Source organism: Thermobia domestica, chromosome 11 (assembly GCF_964235325.1).
Source record: "Thermobia domestica chromosome 11, izTheDome1.hap1.1, whole genome shotgun sequence".
NCBI lineage: Eukaryota > Metazoa > Arthropoda > Insecta > Zygentoma > Lepismatidae > Thermobia > Thermobia domestica.
Genome location: NC_137464.1, coordinates 257,207,709 through 257,231,864, shown reverse-complemented (window position 1 = coordinate 257,231,864; position 24,156 = coordinate 257,207,709). Strand labels below are relative to the sequence as shown.

General features: G+C 35.5%; 1 protein-coding gene across 2 annotated transcripts; it reads left to right on the top strand.

Moving 5' to 3' along the window:
- Positions 1-6,611: 6,611 nt before the first annotated feature.
- LOC145664970 (uncharacterized) lies at positions 6,612-23,107 on the top strand. Of its 2 annotated transcripts, none has more exons than XM_081732124.1 (4): positions 6,612-6,729; positions 10,347-11,139; positions 16,403-16,644; positions 20,728-23,107. In XM_081732124.1, the coding sequence occupies exons 2-4, from the start codon at positions 10,364-10,366 to the stop codon at positions 20,922-20,924; spliced, it is 1,215 nt and encodes a 404-aa protein (XP_081588250.1). In that variant the 5' UTR covers positions 6,612-6,729; positions 10,347-10,363; the 3' UTR covers positions 20,925-23,107. The 2 variants fall into 2 exon arrangements, with proteins under 2 accessions (XP_081588250.1, XP_081588249.1); XM_081732123.1 differs by having other exon boundaries at positions 16,400-16,644.
- The last annotated feature ends 1,049 nt before the right edge of the window (positions 23,108-24,156 follow it).

The following is a 24,156-nucleotide window of genomic DNA, read 5'->3' as shown; positions in this document are numbered from 1 at the left end:
TGATGAAAATAGTGTCATCACGCCTTCTAGACTGTACATGTGTTTGCGCATGTCAGTGATCCACCAGGAGCAGGTAAAATTCAGGGGCGCTACAAGAGATAATTGTTCAAACATTACATTTTTAAAAAAAATTATGGATGCACACTTAGTAGTAGTAATAGTAGTAATATAGTATAGTAGTAGTAAGGCAGTAATAGTAGGGTAGTAGTTTAGTAGTAGCCAGGCCCGCAACCAGAGGGGTGCAGGTTCCCCTAAACTTTTTGTGGCCCCTCCAGACTTCAATACAAAATTTTATTATTAATACAAAAAAACACAATTTAGATATTTATAAGATAATTTTAATGACTTGGCCCCCCGTAACATATTCACGGCCCTCCCAAATCTTTGTAGCTGGTTTCGGCCCTGGTAGTAGCAATGATAGTATAATAATAGGCTAGCAGTAGTAGTAGTAGTAATATAGTAAGGCAGTAATTGTAGTAGTTGAGTAGTAGTAGTAATAATAGTATACTAGTAGTAGTAGAGTAGCAGTAGTTCGGGTTAGGTTAGGGTAGGTTCAGGCAGAGAAAATAGATTTCAAGTCCCTTATGCCTTAGTTTGCGGCCCTGGAATAACGCCCTCACGAAGAGTTTCATAGAAATGAAAGCCACATCTTATTGCTGTATCTATGTTCACAGATGACTTACATATTCTGCGCCTTCATAAATAAATTCCCTAAACATTTGTCTTTTGTTCTGAATTAACACCTTTTACCTGTAAATTGTAATTTTAAAAATGTCTACATATTCTTAATCCCATTTCTGCCAATCCAAAACACTTACTAACCCTACAAGAGTTCATTTGGTGCTAAAAGAAATTGATATGTCATGAATGTCAGTACACTTACAAAATAAAACATAACTGAGGAAACCTGAAATTTCAATCTTGATACACGTATCAGTGCGCAGTACGAAATGAGTTTTTTTTTTTTTAAATCTCGGCGTTCTTCCCGCCTTTGATGGGACGAGCCGCAATTATTTACGCATTATTCAGTGCATTGTTTGCGTATAATCTTGTTCGTTTGTTGAATGTAAAACGCAACTCACACAACCGCCGTAACAACATAATGTTTTTTTTATTGTCCACCAGTACAAGAACAAATTCCAGGTATGTCTTAAATTATAATCCACCTTGGCATATTATCTCAGCCGTAATACTGTCAACAGAGCTGCCTTGCTTATGGATACACTGCGTATGAAGTGGTCCAGGGTAGTGACGACATTAAGTGACGTCATGTCCTGTTGCTCTGGTTGTGTCAACTTAAGAACTCCCGAAAATGTTCACGTAGTTCATCAATTGTGACGCGCCAATCGTTCCTCACGCATTCGTCTACCGATCTCAGCAGTTCGTCTGTAATGACAGATGGTCTCCCTGAACGCTCCTCGTAGTGTGTACTCCCCCTCCCCAGGTTGAAGTTGCGACACCAGCGCCGAACAGACGACTCGTCCATCACATTGTCTCCATACACCTCCTTTAATTGGCGATGAATTTCACAAGGTCGAACGTTTCGTACATTAAGGAATTTAATCATGGCCCTCACTTCACAACTGGCGGTGTTCTCAATTCGTTTAATCATTATAAACGACCACAGACACAACAAGGGCACTGGTAGCGTCACGCAACCTCGCACAGAGCAGGCAGGCAAGCCACTGACGCGGTCTGACCTTGCCCAGCGGCTCCCCGAGTCGTCAGCGCTTCATGCGGTGCAAACGGGTACCACTTTCCGGATGGCCCTCGTATATATATATATATTAGTAATGATTATATTCAGCCTGTTGAATGCAATGGCAAAGTATTTCGAATGATATCATCCATGAATTGAATTGAAAAGATAATTTCGCCCTTTGTTGTTACTTTTACAGACGTGGTGCTGATAAGAACGAAGTTTTGTTTTGTTGGGTTTCATTCTAGCAATCAAAATGTTCAAAAACAGATATCTTAGCTAAACTTTGAATAATACCATGTTCGGGTATAAGATTATTTCGCTCTTCAAGACCAGCCGAAATGACAAAATTTTTAGTGACTTTCACCTTTACAAATAATAACTCTAACTAACTAACTCTATGGCTTATGGAACCCGGAGGTTCAGTGCCGCGTTCACAAAAGCTCTCCACTGACTTCTATCCTTAGCTAATTGCATCCAGTTTCTACTTTGTATTCCTATCTCTGCGAGATCCATCTTAATATTGTCCTCCCATCTGCGCCTAGGTCTTCCTAATGGTCGTTTTCCTATGGGTCTACCAGTCAAGACTTTGAAAGCGTTTCTACTTTCTTCCATTCTAGCTACATGACCTGCCCACCTAAGCCTCCTAGACTTGACGACCCTAACAATGTTGGGTAAACCGTATAAACTATGTAGTTCCTCGTTATGAAGCTTCCGCCATTCCCCATTCTCGTTCCTCTTGGGTCCGAATATTCTTCTCAGGATCCTGTTCTCAAATACTTTCAGTCTATGTTCTTCCCTCAGAGTAAGCGACCATGTTTCGCAACCATACAGAACAACAGGCATGATTATCGTTTTATATATTTTAAGCTTCAAATTCCTCGACAGAATTCGCGACGACAAGAGATTTTGAACCGAATAGTAACACGAATTACCTGCTTTTAGTCGACATTTAATTTCTTCGTGAATATGATTTTCGTCTGTTAATATTGATCCTAAATATTTGAAAGTATCCACTTTATCAAAAGCATTATTTAATATTTTAACGCCTCCACAATTTGCCGTATTACGGTCCCGACGCACTTCCATGTATTTAGTTTTCTCTGCATTTACTTCTAGACCAATGTCCCTGCAAGCGTTTAATAAGATCTCTGCATTTATTTCTACTGTTCTCCTATCATCCCCTATTAAATTTACATCATCAGCATATGCCATAACCTGGTGAATGCCGTTCAACTCTAGGCCCTGGTTGCTATCTTTGATTTTCCTTATGGCGTATTCCAGCACAAAGTTAAATAATAATGGCGACAACGCATCTCCTTGTTTCAGGCCATTTTCGACGTGGAAGCTCGTGGACAAAAATTTTCCTACCCGGACTTTACTTTGGGATTCACTTAAACATATCTTAATTAATCTAATTAGCTTTCTCGGTATTCCAAGTTCTGTAAGAACGTTGTATAATGTTTCTCTCCTAACCGAGTCGTAAGCCTTTCTAAAATCAATAAATAGTTGATGTACCGGGGTATTGTATTCCCACTTCTTTTCGAGTATTTGGCGAATGGTAAATATTTGGTCGATAGTTGATCGATTTCGTCTAAATCCGCACTGATAATCTCCAATAATTTCATCTGCGTATGGGGTCAATCTTGCTAACAGAATATTTGAAAGGATTTTATAGGATGTTGACAGAAGAGAAATGCCTCGATAATTATTACAGTCAGTTTTGTCGCCTTTCTTGTGAATTGGAACAATGATTGATTCTTTCCACTCTTGTGGCAATTCTTCCTTGTTCCAGATAAGGAGAATGAGTTTGTGTATCTTGTTCCACAATTTTTCGCCTCCAGCTAAAATTAACTCAGCCGGAATTTCATCTACACCCGGAGATTTGTGTTTCTTCAATTTCTTTATAGCGGCTTCCACTTCTATTCGATTGGGTTCTGGAATATACGGTTCTGCGGTGTGTATCTCCTTTTCTCCACGTACATTAGTTTTTGGCTGCGTGTTCAGCAAATCGTCAAAGAAATCTCTCCATCTCTTTAAGAGGCTATCCGTATCGGTGAGAACTGTTCCGTCAGATTTCTTTAATATATAAGCACGAGGTTGATATCCTTTCTTAAATTCGCTGATCCCCTTATACATATCCCGAATATTTTTATTTTTACTATTATCTTCAAGTTCCTTAATTTTAGCTTTCAAAAAATCCCGTTTCTTTGTTCTAAAAGTTTTGGAAGTTTCCCGCCTGATATCTGCGAAATTTTGTGTAGTTGTTTCATTCGGATTTTGTAGCCACCGTAATTTTGCCTGTTTTCTCTTCTCTGCTAGTTTAATGCATTCTTGGTCGAACCATGGTTTGTTCCTACGTATTTCCGCGTGTCCCAATTTTTCTACTGCTGAACTTTTAATGCTATCTCTAATTTCAATCCAAATATTCTCAACACTAGTGCACTCCGAGTCTTCTAAAACCGCGAATCTATTCGAAACTTCAATCTGGTATTCCTCTCTTACCTGGCTCTCTTCTAATTTCTTTAAATTAAATCTCTCCGTTTTCGGACATTGAATATTACCTTTATTCAACGATAATCTCTCCCGTATTATCGCTACTACCAGGTAGTGATCAGTGTCACAATCAGCCCCTCTAAACGACCGGACGTCAATTATGCTAGATTGTCTTCTTCTATCTACTAAAACGTGATCAATTTGATTATGTGTTTTTCCGTCTGGTGATGTCCAAGTGTATTTATGAACGTCGCGATGTGGGAATTTTGTACTCTTCACGATTAGGTTTTTGGATGTTGCAAAGTTCACGAGTCTAACACCGTTGTCATTACTTTCCTTATGCAAACTTTCGTTCCCTATAATCGGTTTGAAGATATCCTCTCGTCCTACCTTCGCATTGAAATCCCCTAATAGAATCTTCATATGGTATCGCGGGAGTTGGTCAAATACCCGTTCCACTTCTTCGTAAAAACTATCTTTTATATCGTCACCCTTATCTTCAGTTGGAGCATGTACATTTAAAACAATAATATCACACCACCGTCCCTTAAGAGTGATAAAAGAAAGTCTGTCAGTAACAAATTCAACCCGTTTAATTGCTGGTAATATTCGTTTGTGGACGAAAAACCCTGTTCCTAACTGGTGATTTTTATTTCCTTCCCCGTAAAAGAACGTAAAATTTCCGGAATTTTCAGATCCATTTCCTTCCCACCTAACTTCCTGAACTCCTACCAAGTCCATCCTGTATTTCTCTAACTCACTCGTTACAGATTTTAACGCGCCTGCCCTATAAAGACTTCTAATATTCCATGTTCCAAATCTCATGTCCATTTTCTTTTGCTGATGTCGTGCCAAGTTATCAGTCCTTGTCCGAGGCTTTTGTGAATGTTTCTGAACAAGTACCTTTTTTTACAGGATGAGGGTGTTAGCCTTACCCAAACCCCCAAGCTGGAGGACCACTCCTAGTCGTCTGTCCGCGACTGCTTATTCAGTATATTCGCAGCTAACCTCTATATCTAGAGGCCTTCTCCTCGATCCGCAACCTGAGGACGCGCCATGCCGTGGTGACAGGAACCCACGTTAATTTTCGTATACCTATCTATAATACAGATTTAGTGATGCAACAATTCAAACTGCTGTCATTTTAATATATTGCAAATAACTTAAATAGTGAGAATTATTTCTGTAGTATAAAATATCGTGTATTAAATAACAGTTTTCCACATAGAAAGATTCATGGTTACAAATAATAATAATAATAATAATAATAATAATAATAATAATAATAATAATAATAATAATAATAATAAAGTACTGAGCATACTAGGCCTTGCAGCCTTGTAATTGAAGCCTCAGTATTATCTGCGCATTAACTTTTTACTAGCGAAAAAAAATTAACACAATGAGAAAGCTAGCTAGCAACATTTCCTTCCGTTTTCTCTCATTTCTAATTGCTATCAGCGGCGCAAATCTGTCTTCAACATTGGGGAAGACGGGTAAGACTGTTCCCATAATCTTTTTTTTTTTTTTTTTTTTTGGCGATTTCCAAAATATTAATGAAGTTGAAAAACAATGTTGTGGAGGAGCAGAATTGTCTTCAAGGTTGGGAGGTGGCAGATTTGAGGCTTATTCTGCGGGACATCAATTTCATCTCACGATCCTTTCTTGCAATCGGGCAAAAGTCATCAAATCCCTCCCCCAAAACACATTTCAAATCGGATTATTGTGGGGAACAGTCCCCATCAGTTCCAAGATTGGATGGGATATGTCCCTCTCATCCTCCCAGGGATTTGCGATATTGATTGTTATGACTGACGAAAGAAACGTTTGTTATAATATTATGAAGGGTGCCGATCTTGCATAAACAAACCTCGCTGATTAAAGCTTTGATAATAGTGTGAGTTTAATTGCTTTCGGGAGTCGAGGACTGTCGCTTGTTTAAATGATATAAAACGTTCGGTTTCTCTTATCTCGACTCTAAATCAATCCAAAGTAAAATTCTTTGGTTTTGTGGCTTTACAGGAACTTTATGCAAAGGCAACTGCAACTGAAGTTTCATCCTTTTTCTCAAAATGTGTCCTTGACAATGTCAAAATTCTGTGAACAGGTGCGCCACAATGGCAGGAGCGGAAGGCGGTGTGAATAAAATAATACAAGAGTAATAAAATAATACAAGCGTAATTTCCCATGGCGTCATTACTCCACTGTTCTAGCCATAAATAAAATTTGGTTATTAATGACATTAATGAAGTTAAATACATTTGATGTTTACATTTTATACATTTTACATAAAGTTAAATACATTTTACTTTATGTTTCGAAAATAAGAAAGAAAAGAAAATAGTAAAGAAAAGGAACAGTTTATTTCTGGCGTAAATTCGAAAAATAAATTTTACCGACTTTCTAGTGACTTTAGGTGTTAAATTTAGCGACATTTTGTATATAAGAGTTGGCAGCAGTGATAAGCGCGAAGGAGCAGCTTTACTTGTGGAATGAAACTATCCAATTGTATTTAAAGTAGGAACGCATCAAAGGTAATGCACGAACAATGTACCTTACGACATATATGTGTGTATGAATAATCGAATGACATTTAGAATTTCTCGAACTTGTTTCATGACTTCGCAACCGAGTACCATGATTTTGTCTAAATTATGATACAGGTAGAAAACAACGAGCCCTGCGGATTTCTAACCCCCTTCGCTCGCTCAAGTGTATTTTGTAAAGTAAGTAACAACGGATCTTATTTGTGCAAGACTGAGGGAGAAACTAAAAGCCATCCGAATACTTACCGTACAGATTAAGGATAAGGAGAAAAATTTATATTACAGTAACTCTGACAGAAATAATATTTTCATGACTTCTATGCACTTGTAATTTGGCGTGGGCCTAACCTCAGTTGAAACAGCTATAGTTTAGGGGTGCTAGAAAAATATTAGGGCAATTTTTTACTTTGACTCAAACAGTGACTTCAACCAATTCATCTGATCTGGTTCCCGGAGCAGTTTAGGAATCATTCCTAAACTGCTCCCGCAACCGGATCAAATGAATCGCTTACAGTTACTATCACAATCAAAGTAATGTACGATGTTAAGAATTATACTCTAAGTACAAGGGCCAAAATGTTACTAAACACCATTCCTAAAGTCTTCCGAGAAATCAATTCAAGTGAAGCGGTGACTATCAATTTTGAGATCTAAATGGAGGGATACCGCCCCCCAAACCCCCCGCTCAAGCACCATAAAAACATCCAAAACAACAATAATCACACCACTACTATAAAGCTAACATAAGGGAAAAAAATTGTAAAAAAACACTCGTCACTAATCATAAATCAGTGCATGACAAAGAAAAATAAATTACATCTCAACAAGACAATAGGACAACCAGCAGCAAACCAAATACTTTGCTTAATACTCAAATGCAAAACAAATCAAGAATAATGTGGATTAAAAAAAAAAGAAAACACTCACCATTTCGCCATAGGAGAACGCTCATGAATAATGAACTCATAATTGCTTTTACCCACTTTTACCATACGTCGGAAATATCTTCAGCCTTAGACCACAACCATGATAGGTTTTCTGTAACACAAACCACACACTGTTGCAAAGCGATATGAGTTAATATTCGAATCTAATACAAACTTATTTAAAAACTTCAAGTGCAAATTCTTTCTATTAAATTCATGAAACGGTTTCTCAATCGAATCGTCGCCATGAAACGAAAATTCAATTACGCGCTCCCCGCATGCTACCAGCAATAGCACACACATACAAGCAGACAGAACATGTGACAACACACTAACAAACTACCATATGACTGTACGCAGACACCTAGTAGGAAAAATATGAACTACGACGTCCCACCAAAGGCACGAGCAATTCCAACAAGCGACTCACGCAGAAACAGTTCCAGGAAGTGACTGAACCTATAAGAACCGATTAATGTCACTGTTTGAGTCAAAGTAAAGACTTGCCAATATGAGTTTAAATGTGATTTTTTTTTTTTTTTTTATTTTTAGAAATAGCCCCCAATGTATTTTGACTTTTTATTTCCTTGACACTTTGCGACCAACTAGCAAACATTTATGATATACCTACAAACGTGTACCCTACCGTCTCTCTTAGGATAACAGGGATAATCCTGGGACATTAAACTGAAAGATTTCGTTTCAAACATGAGTATCATAAAACAATATGCGTACACATCAAAGTCTAAGCATTAGAGCTGTATCGCTGGACCACACGAAGGTCGAAAAGTGAAAAAGGAGTATTATTTAATTTCTCCCTCAAATTGCTAGGTTGTGACCGTAGCTCACTTGGTAGTGATTATTATTCGAAATACAATGTGCACGTATAATGTACAAAAATTCCGTGCAATGACACTTAAAAAAAAAAAAAAAAGTGTGTTAGGTGATCTTTGAAAAGTGCCAAAGGTACCTAGCCGAGTTAGGGCCGGAGCGAAGCATGGGGGCCAAGCGGAAGAAAGGGGGTGCGTGAGTAGGGAGCAGGCGCGTCAGTGGCAATGGATATACGCATAAACGAAGATAGTGGGAAATCACTTTATATAGCATCAAATCCATGGCAAATGTGTTGGACATCTTTGGGGAGATACTAAATGCCATGCAAAAATGTACCAAAATGTATTAAATTAGGTTAGGTTAGATCTTCCTCTTCTTTTCTCTAATTTCAATTCGTTTCCAGACTTACGACAAACTGTTCGCCTGTTTAGTAGACCATGTCTTTCACACAATTTCAACAACTCAAGCTCGTTATTTTTGTATAACTCGATAAAACTCAAACAAGATATGACACAGTCTTTAATTTACACGCCATTTCCACACGATCGTTTCCATGAGTAAATCATAAAAAGTGTTTCTCTCCGCTAAATAATATCTCTTCCCTGTCTGTTAAATAATCCCTCCCAGTGCCGCTTACAGTATCAGAAATAACCAACAATCATTTTTTTAAAACTTCAACTATTCCCCTTACCTAACTTTCAGTTACTGTTGCTTCAAAAGCAAGATAAATTCTCCAATTTACGCGGTAAATTTTCTAAAATTGGTCCGGTAATATAGCACTTAACCCAGGGTTTATATGTCCGATATAACGTACGAACTGTAAACTTATGTAACATCAAAATATTACTTCTGAGTGTAACACTGACCTATTTGTGGTACGTGGTCGATACTACGTGACATTGCCTTATAAATGAAATTAGACTTAAGATACTAGTAACTAAAGTAGTGAGAGAGGTAACGTAGTTATTGGTATCTGTGAAGAAAATTAGTAAAACGAGGTAAGTATACGGAAAACAGGACTTCTTATCAGAAACAATCTTTTAATAATTGCGGTTCGTTTTACTTGAATACTAACTAAAAACATCTTCCGCACACCATTCCTATTCGTACTTGGTTTTTCTGCCGTGTCTATTAGTGCTACAGCAGCCAAATTACCAAACAAGTAGTAGTAGAGGTAAAATGTTGCCAATCGCATTGACAATTTAAAAGACATTTGCATTATATTTGTTAGTACTATTCTTTGCACTTGTAATTACGCAAAAGGAAAGAGTCCATTGGTGTAAACTGTAGCTATTAATACTTCTGACGAAGAATGAGAAGAAAGCGTTAGGTGACACATATAAACTCGTTATTAGTACAATTGTCCATAGTGAAGGAAGACTAGCGACATGCAGTTTTTTTTGCATAGCTGGCCAAAACAGTTTTATCCGGAAACTTTTGTACATACGATTTGCTTAAGTAATAGATCCATGGCTGTTTGCTTACGTAGTCTAGAACGATAGCTACTAATCACAAATGAGCGACATTTCACAATTGGATCTAACTAAGTATGCCATAACAATTCCATTTTAATCCATCGAGAAATTTGCACCATTTACTGTCTTTTTCAGAAAAGGAGGAAATAAAGTGACCGGTCACAGTAGGTAGAATGGGGGAAGTGATAATCGTTTGTTGTGAAAAAATTCCTTTCAGCACACTTTTTACATAATGGTATATATATTTTAATAAAAAGTAAAGAAGACAGTATTTTCGAATAAAAGTTATTCTATCATTTATGTTTTTTTTTTCGTAGAATTGTTATATATCTGTCAAAAAATTACTAGTTGTATATTTGTTATTTTTTTTTAGGATTCTTCGAACACAGAATGCTGAACATTTCCGTTCCTCATTACGATCGATTATTCCGTGAGACAATGGATTTGGATTGCTTCAACATTTCTTCGCTCAATGTTGAAGTGAAAGACAAAATTGAGTCTATTGAAGATGGCAATTTTGAACCATACAGTAATAATAATATTACATTGGAACAGAAGGATCCTCCTTTAACATATTCTATGCCATATTTAAAGTGTAAGGAACCAGCAGAGAATGAAACGGAGGAACATAATTATAAATTATATAGTAATAATAGTAATGATTTGGGGGAAATTGATTCATTTTCAGCATGGTTTGTGTCATGTGTGGAACCATCAGAATATGAAGCGGGTGAATCCAATTATAAACTTTATATTAATAATAGCAATGAATTGATACAAAAGGATGCTATTTTACCATATTTGGAAAGTGAGGAACCAGCAAAGAATGAAACCGGCAATAATAACATTAAACTTTCAATGTTAACTGGTAGTTTGGAGACTAAACCTAAAATCATTTTAGAATGTAAAGACCATGATGAAATAGAAGATTGGAAGCTAACTTCATACAAAATATGTTTGGTCAAGCCTTTTTCAACATCTGATTTACCCCTAAATGCTAAATCTTTTCACAAGATCGAGAAATCCTTGATGATACAATCCAACGACTTCACATGTTCTGGCACAGAGCCGAACAGTCACATGTCATGCGTTATTGAAAATAGTGCTGAGGATAGCATTGAAGAAAATGATTATGGAGAAGTATATGACAATTCTCAGGAATTCAGGTACGTTTACATTTGTGCAACCTTTCAAAATTAAAATCTGACTTCTCTCTTGCCTTTCTGCGCTAACAGTACTTCGTTATCTTTCATTAAAGCTTTAATTTTAACTATACTAATGGAAATGATAGCAAAAGAATAAAATAACAGACTGCTCATTCGAGTAGTTTAATCTTAATCAAGTTCGTACACTAATGCTTATTAACAAATATACTAATTGCGAATTTGAAAATTGTTCTCTGCACTGGGCAGGCAAATAATACACTGTTTAATGCCTGTTGTGGGCCCTTTATTGAATAATTAACAGAAGAAGTTTATGATGTAATATATTATCACCTTTTTTTACTTAGTTAATGACTGTATCGCCGGGAAGTAATGGTGACGTACAAATATATATTTATTTGCTTTCGGTTCTCAAGTACATATTAAAGTTAGGGACCTCGGGTTATAATAGAATCAGAGACACACTCCGCAAGTGAGTGAAAAGAAAGAATCAATAAATTATCAGAAACAAATTGGCACATTGTTAACCAGAACCAAATACCAAAATCTTTTTCCCCCCCAAGGGAATTACTTTTCTTGCTTCATTTTGCACACAGGGAACCAGGAATTACCTTCGAGTTTAAAAATTTGTCAAAGGTTTAATGTAAAACCTGGTGTACTTTTTTATCACCTGAATATGGGACGATAGGTTGGCAAGGGGATAGCTTGGCTTGGCACGACACACTTCACTAATTTTGTAGCGCAATATGACAATGAAAAGAAAAGTAGTTCGACGTCATAAAACTTGATGATCGACTTTGTAGCTCATTAACAGGATAATCGGGCATGTACAGACAGATGGCTGCAGAATTATTATTTTCCCTGAGAAAAGAACTATTGTGTGCCGCAACCTCTGACACTAGGGAATTTGGATAAGTTATGAAAGGATAACGCAGACGAATTTAATGCACTGTTTATAGACCTAGAAGATTATACACGTGTATTGAACAGAGTAACTTAAGTATACCCTAATTAAGCACAGGCCTAACGTCATTCATATGTGTTAAAACTACCACTAGTATGGCACGTAAGATAGAAAATAAGAGGAGTCTAGAGATACCCTAAATATACCAGAGTATCACCCTTCGAGGAGCACTCCTACCCGATGCTTCAATCTAGGAGATATACAACTCGCAAGTGCCTCAGACTCAAACATGACTTAAATGTTTATGATCAGAGAAATTGACTAAACGTCACACAAAGATAATCAATACTCCTCATAAGTAGATGAAATGGTTTCTTTCTTTCCTGAGCGTAAAACTATCTATGAATAGTTTGACGTCAGCAGATGGGTTCGTTCCATTTCTAAAACCAGTTTATTAGTCTCCGAGAATTGCTGTGGCAACCTAAAGATCAAAGTGAGGGTGAAACTGTGCGCAACACAAGTTCAACTACTGAGTTCTGATAAGCTTTTGAATAGAAATAAAATCACAGGGGTTGAACATTCAGGTTCAACCAAATATTAAAACGAAATATGAAGTATCTCCAGAGTTTTTCCAAATTCGACATTTCATTAACTACTACGGAAAATAAGTCTACACTATTTGTGAAAGACAGTTTAATTCAATAGGCCACCATGAAGAGAAATGACTAGCGGGAGTTGCATTCTACATACGTCTACAGAGTCTTAGAAAACGTCAAAGAAAAAATATGTCTCTCAGTTTACAAAATATAACTTAGTCGCATACAATTCATTAAATTATTAAAGTTCAAGATTACTTATCAATAGATAAAATCAGAGACAGCTTTCCTACATTATAACATGTGTAACCAAAAGTCTAAAATGGAAATCTAAAATTAGGAGCTATTCTTCTCATACCACTGCTGAAATTCTAGAAGTTGGTTACATAAAGTCGTAACAGAAAATACTCTAAAATATTTCCAGTATTCAAGACAGGTTTCAACGTAGTTTCTTAAATCAGAAGATATGTTTCGTTTCCAAGGTTTGAAATTCGACTCACTACAAAGTTAGCTATCGCTTATGCAAAGATTGATTGCTGTTAAAGACAAGTCTACAATTGAACAAATTTATAGAAAGCAAATTATAAAATTTACAAAAGACAACAGAAGATATAAGAGTTTGAAAATATCTTTTCATTGCCGGAAAAGGACAAAGAAATGTCACTGAAGAAAACCGAAAAGATAGTACCGGGGCTGCAGATCAGAGGAACCGATACAATTTTTAGAGGAGATGCTTAATTGACTTCCAACTTTCAAAATTAACTTACAGCGATAACTCTGGATTACCGAACATAAGCGAAATATCGTCTATAGAAATATCCAAAAGACTATATTCTTTCCTCGAACCGCTGCACTCTAGGAAAGTTGTCTTTTCCTCAGACGATGGAAAGCGCTCCATCGAAATCTTTTTTAGACTCGCATGTTATCTAAGGAAAAAATGTCAAAAATCTATTTTTGTTTTCTGCACACTAGTGAGTGTTAATTGATACTGAGTAATTAATTCATAACGTCATTGAAGTTTCGGTATTCCCAATTAGATTCACAACATATTATAAGAGGAAATGTCGTATTATTTACAATTAAATTGCAGCATATTGTGATAGAAAAACAAAAAATAAATATCTTTAACCTTCTGATGAATACAAGCCTATGTCAAGATTTCAATCCTATTTTATCTCTAGGTGAATTTTGATTCTTTATTCTAATTAATTATCTGATTACTCGTACATATTAATTGACACATCTTGTAACAAGTCAAATGTTTCAGAATTGATTAAATAAACCCCAAGTGTATGATAGAATCCTCCTCGAACTAAGAGGATGTGTTAATATGTACCTGAGCGACAATTATAAGTTGTATTGCCATTAGCATCACTAATGATACCAAGGTGGTAACGGATGCTGATAATTTCATCGTGTACCCTTGAAAGTTCCTCAAAGCAACTCTCATTGTCGATGACAAAATAGAAAAGCTGCATTCTCGATTAAATTTATATCCGCAACACACGGATGCCAATTTAGAAAATTTGTATGAACTTGCTACAACTTCTAACTTTAAACTAACTTAATTTGTTGATGGAGACTGGCCGTTCAAGTAAATTACTCCATTACCCTATCAAACATATAGTTACGTGATGTTTCTATGCCTGGAAACGTGCATAACTTAAACTAATGACTTCTGATCTGCATTGATTGAGGACTTAGTTATACTAATTTGATTCTAATTTAGTAACAAATTAATATTGTTTATACCTAAAAATATTTACAGATACTATTGATACCTAAGAGTATTTACAATGATGGAAAGTTTTAGAATTATAAAGTTGAAATAGAATGAGCCAATTTTACAAAGCTATTTCTTTTACGTGCATGCACATAAAACCTTAGAATTCATTTTAAAATACGCTTACACCGTGTGTGTGGGTTTTCTCGGGATTCTCCCGTTTCCTCCCACTTTCTTCATTCCACCATTTCATGCATTACTCATCATCACCGTCTCCTTTAGCCTAACCGGCATAATCGTGGACGTAAAACTCAAAAATTTCATTTCATTTCACTTAAAATACGCTTGGAAATACAAAGTTTTCATTTATCTTTCACAAATTTTTAATATGCCCTTCACCCGACATAAACGATAGTCAAACTCGTCTCATACTTGAGCCAGCATATTTGATGTTATTACAAACATTGTTGTTATGAGAACTCGCAGTTCGCCCACAGTTGTTAGAAGCGCGAGGCACATTGTCCTTCTCAACGCTCACACTTTCGACATATACAGGGTACAAAAAGAGCGATCGAGCTGCATTGGTAGACAAACTGGCAGCTTACAACTAGCACCAATGGAAAGTTTTAGTTTCTGTATTTTAAACTTTGTTGTGAAATTCTTTATTCATGTAAACAATGTAATCTTGCAAAATTAGTATTGGCCATTAGCACCTGCATTATCGAATGATGTGTGTAGCCTGGACCACGAAAACGCTCCGAGATGAACGAAGACTGCATATATGGGTATCAGTCTTAGAGATCTGCGGTACTCCATGCAGGACGATGGATTCATGTAGAGCGTTTTGGTAGTGAATGAGATTTTGATATGCCTGTATGAATCTAAAAACAGGGTGTGTACAAGTCAGGGAATTTGCAGGGTCAAGGAAAGTCAGGAAATTTCATTGTGTGTCAGGGAAAAATCTTCCGCAGGCTGTGAGGGGTGAAGGAATGTCACTAAAATAGTCACGAATTACAGGTAAATGAATTGGTTCATTTGTACGTTTGTAGAATATTGTATAAGCATATAAACAATGATGAAAACTTACAGTTCACTTTAAATATAAGTTATTTTTCATGAGCTATACTAAGAAAAAAAGAACGACAAGTCAGGGAAAATTATAATTTTGTCAGGGAAAGTCACGGAATTATGCTTGCACGGTAGACACCCTAAAATATAAACGAAACAGCAAGGAATGGCAACACACCCCGTTCTTGCGACCTAAGAAAAGCAAACAACTGGACTTGATTGGGAAAATGTTGGTGTTTTTCTTTGGTCGTCATGGTCCAGCTCTCACTTGGTTTATTCGCCAGTATGAAAAAAATTAGCACGGACCTGTACTCAGACCTATTGCGAAACGAGGTAAAATTTGCAAATACTGAACAAGCGGTGCAGGTTTTTGTTCTCAAGTATCATCCTACTACAAAACAATGTGTCCCCAGATTGCTAGTGGTGGTATGGAGAACTTGCAGAAACAAGTTTGAGAATGTTTGGCTCATCTCGTTTACATCCCTGACTTGTTGCAACGTGAGTTTCATCTGTTTAGCTCACTGTGACATTTCCAGTTAATTTTATATCGGAAGCGTAATTCCATTGGGTGGTATGTAATGTTGCTCACAACAGCTACAAATTTCTAGGAAAGGCATCAAAGTTATGGTGAAGTGGTGAGATACCTGCCTCAGCAGCGGTGGGAACATTCAGTCCGGTTTTTATTAACCACATATCACTAATTTCCATCCATCGTTTTTCTTATCCATGTCTTGACAATATTGAAGGAGCCAACAAAAATTTGATGACTCGTCGAGTCTAGTGTTTCTAACAAATCTAATAGACTAAAGAATAATGTGCGCTCTTTGTAAGATTGCTCTTCATCCAGCGTAAAATGAGAATCAATATAAATTTATGATACTATTATTAGTTACTATATGCAGTTAATGGTGATTTTTATGGTTGATTTAATGTTTTCACACATTATAGTTTGTATGATTCATTTCGTTGTAGTAGCTTTCATGAGACACCTCCAGTGAAATGTTCCCCATCACAACCTGCGCAGAACCGACTGAACGAAGTCAACTCATTGCTCGTTGAAGGAACCACGCTGTCTAACACCTTACTGTCAGCTAACGGAGGAGATCACTACAAGAACAGTTTACTTAAAAGAAAAGATCATAAATGTGACTTCGAAGGTTGTAAAAAAGCCTACACGAAGAGTAGCCATTTGAAGATGCATAAAAGAACCCACACAGGTAAGACATCGATAATATTTAAGATATGTCTTGAGGTATGTGATTAGTCATCTGTACAGAGAGCGTTATTATCAGTGACCTAGTGGGAAAAGGTTTTAACCGGAAATCACCTTATAAATTTAGCAGTCTCCACATAAAATCATGGGTGTAAGCATTATCTGAGAAATATATTCCGCATTTTAATTCTTTAAACATCCAACTCGACTGTTAAATACATCATTATACTCTTCCTTTATCAATCTAACAAAGGATTCTGAATCTGGATCTAACCAAAAGTCATCACCACTTTATTCCAGTTTATCTTCTTTTTTCTCGGTTGCACTGGTTTCAGGCCCTTCAGCTAGATCTTTTGCACACTGGATCACTATGTCATTTGAACTGTCTATCTCCAACTGTCACTTCAATTTCGCGAACCTTCCAAATTCATCAAGATTTAGCCCAATTATTGTCAGTATCATTAACAAGATCCACCAACTCGAACACACTACATTTTCGAACAACATAAAACAAACCTCCTGTTTACCATTAGTCGAGACTACCTGACTCATTAATTCCATCACACCAATTACTGCAACTAAGATTAGGTTGATTAGTAAAAAGAGTTAATGTTCCAATGAAATTTGTTTCTCATCTTTGCAGATATCACACTGCTCATCAATTTTCACCTGCTGGTAGGTTATACTGAACTGGTTTATAGTAAAATATTTAAAATCTAACAGTGAGTGTGACATTTCACCAAGTCTCTTGATCCATTGAGTCACTTGATGAAGATGTACCTTAATTATACTCGTAAATGAAGTATATCTACACTGGATTTCCAATCAGTCCACCATTAGAAGACATGTTGAGATTTGAAGGCACTTTCTGTTGAACAATCTTCTTGGTAGTATTGTTATTCCACTAGAGAATATACCTCTTGAGTTCAATAAACCGCAGCATGGGATTACTAGTCTAGGACCGTCTTATACTGCTGTGGGAATGGAGTATCTAGAATAAGGTCAGATTATAAACCATTAACCACCACAAGGTTAATATCGAAGTCAAGACCCCAATTGTTAATTGGAGTATAACTTCCGTAGAACAAGATCCCCTCTAACGTATCATAGGATTAAATTTGACTTGTTGCATTTCTTTTGGTCTAATTATACACTTTTCCAATTTATTTGCTAATTCTGAAGATATTAAACACAAGTTGACTCCACTATCAATACCGACTGCTACTAAGTAACTACCAACATCACTTATGATGAAAACCGCTAAAATCCAAGGTCATATGCTGGAATTTTCAAAATTCAACCACCGATAGATCCACTGACCCAGCACTTTGGAGATTATAAGAATTTCCACAATTACTAATACATTTTTCTTATTTTTATTGAATATATTGCAACCATATTTCGTATGATTCGATTGGTTATTTCTTAACGGCGGAAAAATATTACCAACTAGTCGTTTCTTTTCAAAAATTTTTTTAGCACTATTAGCAAATCCAGAATTGTGTTCTCCATCAACCCTATCTGCATTAAATTTATTACAGTTGCCATACTTATGTTGAATATTATTTTTACAATCAACACTATAACATTCTTGATTCCCAGGTTATGAACTATTAATAACCATACAAATTCTTGCATTTTTTTGTTTGATTTGTACTAAGTTCAGCAAATGCCTTATACCAATCAAAATTTTCTACTATGAGTTTCATTTCTTCTCTGTATCTCGATATCACATAACTGAAACACTTAAATCAATACTCTGTATTCAGAAAATGGTGTATTCAGATTGTGTTGACTACAAAGTGCCGTTAAACAAGGTACTGGACAATATAATTTATCCCCTGCCAAAACCGGAGGGCATTTTTAACAGTTTGTTAGGTTTGATAATCTTAACGATAATCGAAGTACGTATAGCTTACCAACAGATTTTGTTGAATGAGGAAATCCTTTCTTACAGTCATCATTCCGTGGGGACTATTTCAATCCCAAGTTATCGTTTGGCTTAACCTGAAGTCCGCGCATTTTTCATTGTTACTGAACAAATTTTGAAGAATATTCCTGGTGCTTTTGCATTTGTAGATCATATTTTGATTTCTGATCGAGACGGAGAACGATGTTTACAACAGAAATACTTTGCCACAATGTTTGGAAACGTATCATGTAAAAGTTCGATTGGATAAATATCCATTTCTGCAGGCTTTATCAATTAACTTCAAATCTGATAACATTTTTTAAACAAAGAGTAACAGTAACGTTAACATTAACAAAGAGTAAAACATTAACCCAGAGAGCTCAAAATCCATACATAATTGCTTAATTTTTCCATGAAAATGTGTTCATTATAAAAAAAATATATCAATATTTCGACACCAAATTATATAAAGTTCAAACAATCGGTGAATTTTTGTGTTGAGTAGTTCTTGAAAATAAAACAAGAGATCATATTTAGGCCAAAGTCCTGCTACATAAAAAGAAACCTGAGAGAGTAGAGAAGGACAATCTATTCTATTGTTCAATAGTTTTTTCAGAAAAACCAATGACAATACTGATCGGCGGACTCTGAGTGAAGTTAGTCGAAAGTATTCTCTTAGTATAGTATTGGATAAATATATGAGCAATATCTATTATTAACCTTGTGATATAGAAATCTTAAGAATTTGTTTTGAATATGTTCTATATCATGTATATGATCTTTATAATATGGATTCCAAATATTAGCTGCATAATCCAATTTACTCCTAATTAAACCATTATAGAGAATTATAGCAATTTGTGGTTTCTTTAAATACTTAGTATTTCTAATTATAAATTCCTAGCAACTTGTTTGTATTATTTACTAACTTCTTATAGTGAGTTGTAGAAGATTATTTTGTATCAAAATAAATTCCAAGATATTTAATTGAATTAACTTCGTCGAGTTGATAATTATCAATTTACTAATTTGCTGTAAAATTTTTCTACGTTGTGTAAGACATAACTGTACGTTTGTTTATATTTATAGTGTATGAATTTCTAGCACACTAGGCAAATATGTTCTTAACGTCTGACTGTAATATTATTTGATCATTTTTGTTGTTAATTGTTCTATACTATTTTAAATCATCGGCAAGAAGAAAATACTCACAATTCTTGACTACATCTGGCAAATCGTTAATCATAATTAAAAATAACAACGGACCAAGATTAGATCCTTTTTGGAATCCTGAAGTAGCAACGAATTAGTGAGAAACTCTATTATCAAAATATACAAATAAATATCTTTTGTTTAAGTAGGAGCAGAAGGACCAGTAAATTTTTGAGAAACCAAAATTGTACACTTTTTTTTATAAGAATCTCATGATTTATTCGATCAAACGCTTTTGCAATATCTATGTATATCACATCCACACGTTATTTGCATCTAACTGATCTTAAATATATTTTACAAAACTTGAATTTGTTATTGATCTTTGGGATATTCCCACTTATATATGTTCGTAAATTCTGCCATACAGAATATACTCAAATACTTTAGCTAACGAATTAATAATAGAAACCGGCTGTAATTCGAAATTACGGATGAATTTCCTGATTTTAAAATAGGGATAACGGTAGATACCGTACATCTGCTTGGGAACTCTCATGTTCTCAAAGCCAGATTAAAAATAAACGTTAATTATGGAGTTATTACTTCAGCACCACCCTTATAATAATATATGGGTTAATACCATCTGGACGAGCCTATCCTTTAGGCTTCAAGTTTTTCTTAATACTACTTAGAACTTCTGCATTAGTTATTGACCCAATATTCAGAATATCAAAGTTCAAATCTTTATTATTTTTCTAAAATTTATTTCCTCGGCATTATATTTAAAAGTAGATTTCACAAGAACTGAGGAGAAATAGTAAGCAAAACAATTAGTAGCTTCCGCATTTGAATTTCAGAGATCTTCTAAAGTATAAAATGTTTGTAAGCTACTAGAAGTTTTCAGTTTCCACATACTTCCAAAATTGCTTGATATCTTGTTATTTGCTTGTAGTTGCTTGAATGCAAAATAGATAAAGTCGACAAGAATAATATTTGTTTTGTTTCTATTTCTATTTCTAGGTGAAAAACCATACCAATGTACCTGGAGAGAATGCAGTTGGAAATTTACAAGATCAGACGAATTGACTCGTCATTTTAGAATACACACCGGGCAGAAGCCTTTTAAGTGTCAATTGTGTCAAAAACCATTCTCCAGGAGAGATCATCTATCTTCTCATATAAAAAGACACTCAAAACTTAATTCAGCATGCAGTTAGTAATCTACTTAAGATCGTCTTTGGTTATGAGTGTCCGTCCATAAATCTGTCGGGTGCACTGAACATTATTGCTGCCACTGAAGGCCTTGACTGATACAGACCGTGTTAAAATTCATTTTAACTAAATCATTGAGTTGATTTTGAGTTGAACGTCCCGTTCAGCAGCGAGGCTATATGAGACGTGGACCTACTGATTAACGTGAAATCCGAACCACATGAGTTCCTGCTAACCGCTTAACTACGGAGGAGGTCACTAAATCATTAAATTCTTCATGGTTTTCAAATACAAAATTTCACTACGCATTGTATGGAACTGCGCTATACGTCACTCTATGGAACTGTGTAGTGACATACAGTTTGCGAACCACTAGTTTATTGTACAATACAGTGAAAAATACCGTTTTGGTCGATCATCTGACAATTGAGGCTGCGATTACACTGGGTCCAAATTCGTCAAAATTTTGTTGTACAAGCTCTCATGAATTAAACAAAATAATTGATGTTCATAAACACGGTTAACTTCTGTTCTATTTGTATAAACAATTAATTAGTTCGCATAACACAGTTCGTACTAAAACAGGTTATTCCAATTTCCTACGTTATCATAATCCAGTATAACCACTGTTACTGGTATACGTGTTGTTTTCACCAATAACCTTTAATATTTAATTCTAATAACTTTCTTGGTCGTGTTTTCTTGAAGAAAATGCAGTAATGCATTATCACAAATTACATAATGTACATTTTTCAACGTCCTACGATTATGCTTCGAAATTAATGGAAACAGTGATAATAACAAACTACTATAATGAAGAAAATGCGATGAAATGGGAGAATCCCATGAAAAACTTTGCATATGGTGGTCTTCTACCATAAGACGTACAAATTAGAGAAATTTGGAAAGACTTACCTCTGAAACGGAAGACAGATAAATGAAAATTAATTTCGCCTTCTACCTTTCTATCTGTTTCTAAATTGTTTAGCTATTCATTCAAATGCTCTTTAGTTTCATATTTTAGCAATTCTTTTACGTTTTTTTTCTCGTTTTAACTGAATATATTTTGCAGATGTTAGCACTTTCTGTCTAGTCACTTCTAGATCTTTGCATTCTTGAGATACGTTTACACAAAGTTTAAGATTTCCAAATTCCGAGCACACATTTGTTTAGTAAAGCTAATGTTGCTAAATTATTTTTCGTTTGTGTCTAAATCTATAGCATTCCTCGCCATGTTTGCTGATGCCTTTGTAGGTAAAATGTTCTTCCTCTTGGTAGATATTTTATAGGTTGTAAAGTTAAATTTCCAAATCAAGCTACGTTAGCAGGAACTCTCATAAGAGTTCCAAGCATACTAGTAAACAAACAATTGTGATGGATATGATAGGGGCACGGTGGAGCGCTTACCTGTGATGTGTGGGTCCTTGGTTGAATCTCTGGCCAAATAAGTTTGTGGGGGACGGCTCGTGTTTGTATGTTTTCTTGGGATACTCGCGTTTCCTCCACCGTTTTATTCCACTAATTCTTCCATTATCATTCACTTGCCTTTATCATTTATCTCCCAGCCTTAGGGGCATAATCGTGGAACATTCAATTTCAAGATTTCATTTTCAAATGACGCCGGTGTAAAGGGTTCTTTACCTTTTTTTAGAAAAAATACGTTTAATTCATTTTTAAAATAACAGTGAAAGCTGCTTTAATTCTATAATCTTATGCTAGTGGTCTAATATTACATAATTGTAGTTTGTTGATAGTAACGACCTAACCTAATCTTTATAATGGTCATATGTCGCGTCAATTGCAAGTCGCTCACTAACCGTAATTCGAGTAACACTCAAACAACATTTCTACCAAAATACTATTTTTACTTTTGTGTTTAACTATTAGAAAGAAAACTTAACTCTTAATACTGATTTTGCAATCATATTGTTACAATATATCTATTTGAAACTAAAAACTTAGACCTGTTTTATAAAATATGGTACAGAAACTCTTTATTCACGTACAATTAACCCAACGGAATCAGAATGGCTGAAAGGAAATATTCAATTGCTTCTTTTGTGTGCGAGCGTGTAAAAACAGTGTAAACATCTGTGAACTTTGTAAAATGTATTTTCCTAAAATATATTTTTCTTGCAATGACATTTATGTGTAAATAAATATAAGAAATAAAATATATATATATATATATATATATATATATATATATATATATATATATATATATATATATATATATATATATACGCATATCTATATCTAAATAACTATCTATCTATTCCAGAGATTAAGAAGTTAATTAAGAGTAATCCTCTTAAATAATATGTCCTACTTTCTAACAATTTATATTACATTCGTAACGTACTAACAAGGGATCATTCCAATTTGCTGTACTGGATTTAGTACTAAAAGAAACAGAAAAAGAGTGTGTTTAGTGGCAGACTATATACAGGGTGGGAGATAAATGAGGGCGAAGTGCTAAATCTTGTACAGCGGGGGACACTTCTAAATGGTACAGCCATATGGAGATTTACAGCTAAGGTGTACCATTTAGAAGTGTCCCCCGTTATACTACTTTATCTTCAATAAAGCCACGGATGAAAACATGGTGTCCAGACAGTGAGGATATACTTGTTGAACAAGTCATGCGAAAGTACACAATGGACACAAAATGCAATTGATATGATTCCCAATTAGAACAACTTTACACTTAGCATCGAAAAACATCAAGAGTCCATTTGATTCAGTAGCGGATGAATACAGCACAGGGAACTCGTTTCTGAAATTTCGTCAAGGTGATACATTGAAACATATTCACTATTGACACAAACCTACGAAAAGACTATGAATTCAAAGTAGGTTATACAAACGGAATACCGTATTAAACATGAAGTGGTATACCGCGACCTTTCATGTGCCGCTACCGATGATCTACCTGTATGCTTATTTTGCATGGGCCGGTACCGCTTACCATCTGCCCTGTATTTCTTCAATCGTTGGACAGTGCTAGTCCTCATGCACTTAATATTTATCCTTCGACTTGGTGTTTGCTTAACCGAGTAACTCCGGTCTCATTCAAGAAGTAGGATTCGCCCATTCTGCGGCTAGACCGAAGTCCTCAGTGCCTACCGGTTTTTCTTACTGAACGAGTCAACCCTACTAGCGAGCAAAGTCTTTCAACTTCTGCACACATGGGCGTTATAAGGCAAGCTTATCTGCAACCAGCGCGAACACTAG

Excerpts from the sequence above, each read along its gene's own strand:
- LOC145664970 (XM_081732123.1), top strand. The coding sequence starts at position 10,364 with ATGCTGAACATTTCCGTTCCTCATTACGATCGATTATTCCGTGAGACA. Across the intron at positions 11,140-16,399 it reads GACAATTCTCAGGAATTCAG|TAGCTTTCATGAGACACCTC; the intron begins GTACGTTTACAT and ends ATTTCGTTGTAG. Across the intron at positions 16,645-20,727 it reads GCATAAAAGAACCCACACAG|GTGAAAAACCATACCAATGT; the intron begins GTAAGACATCGA and ends TTCTATTTCTAG.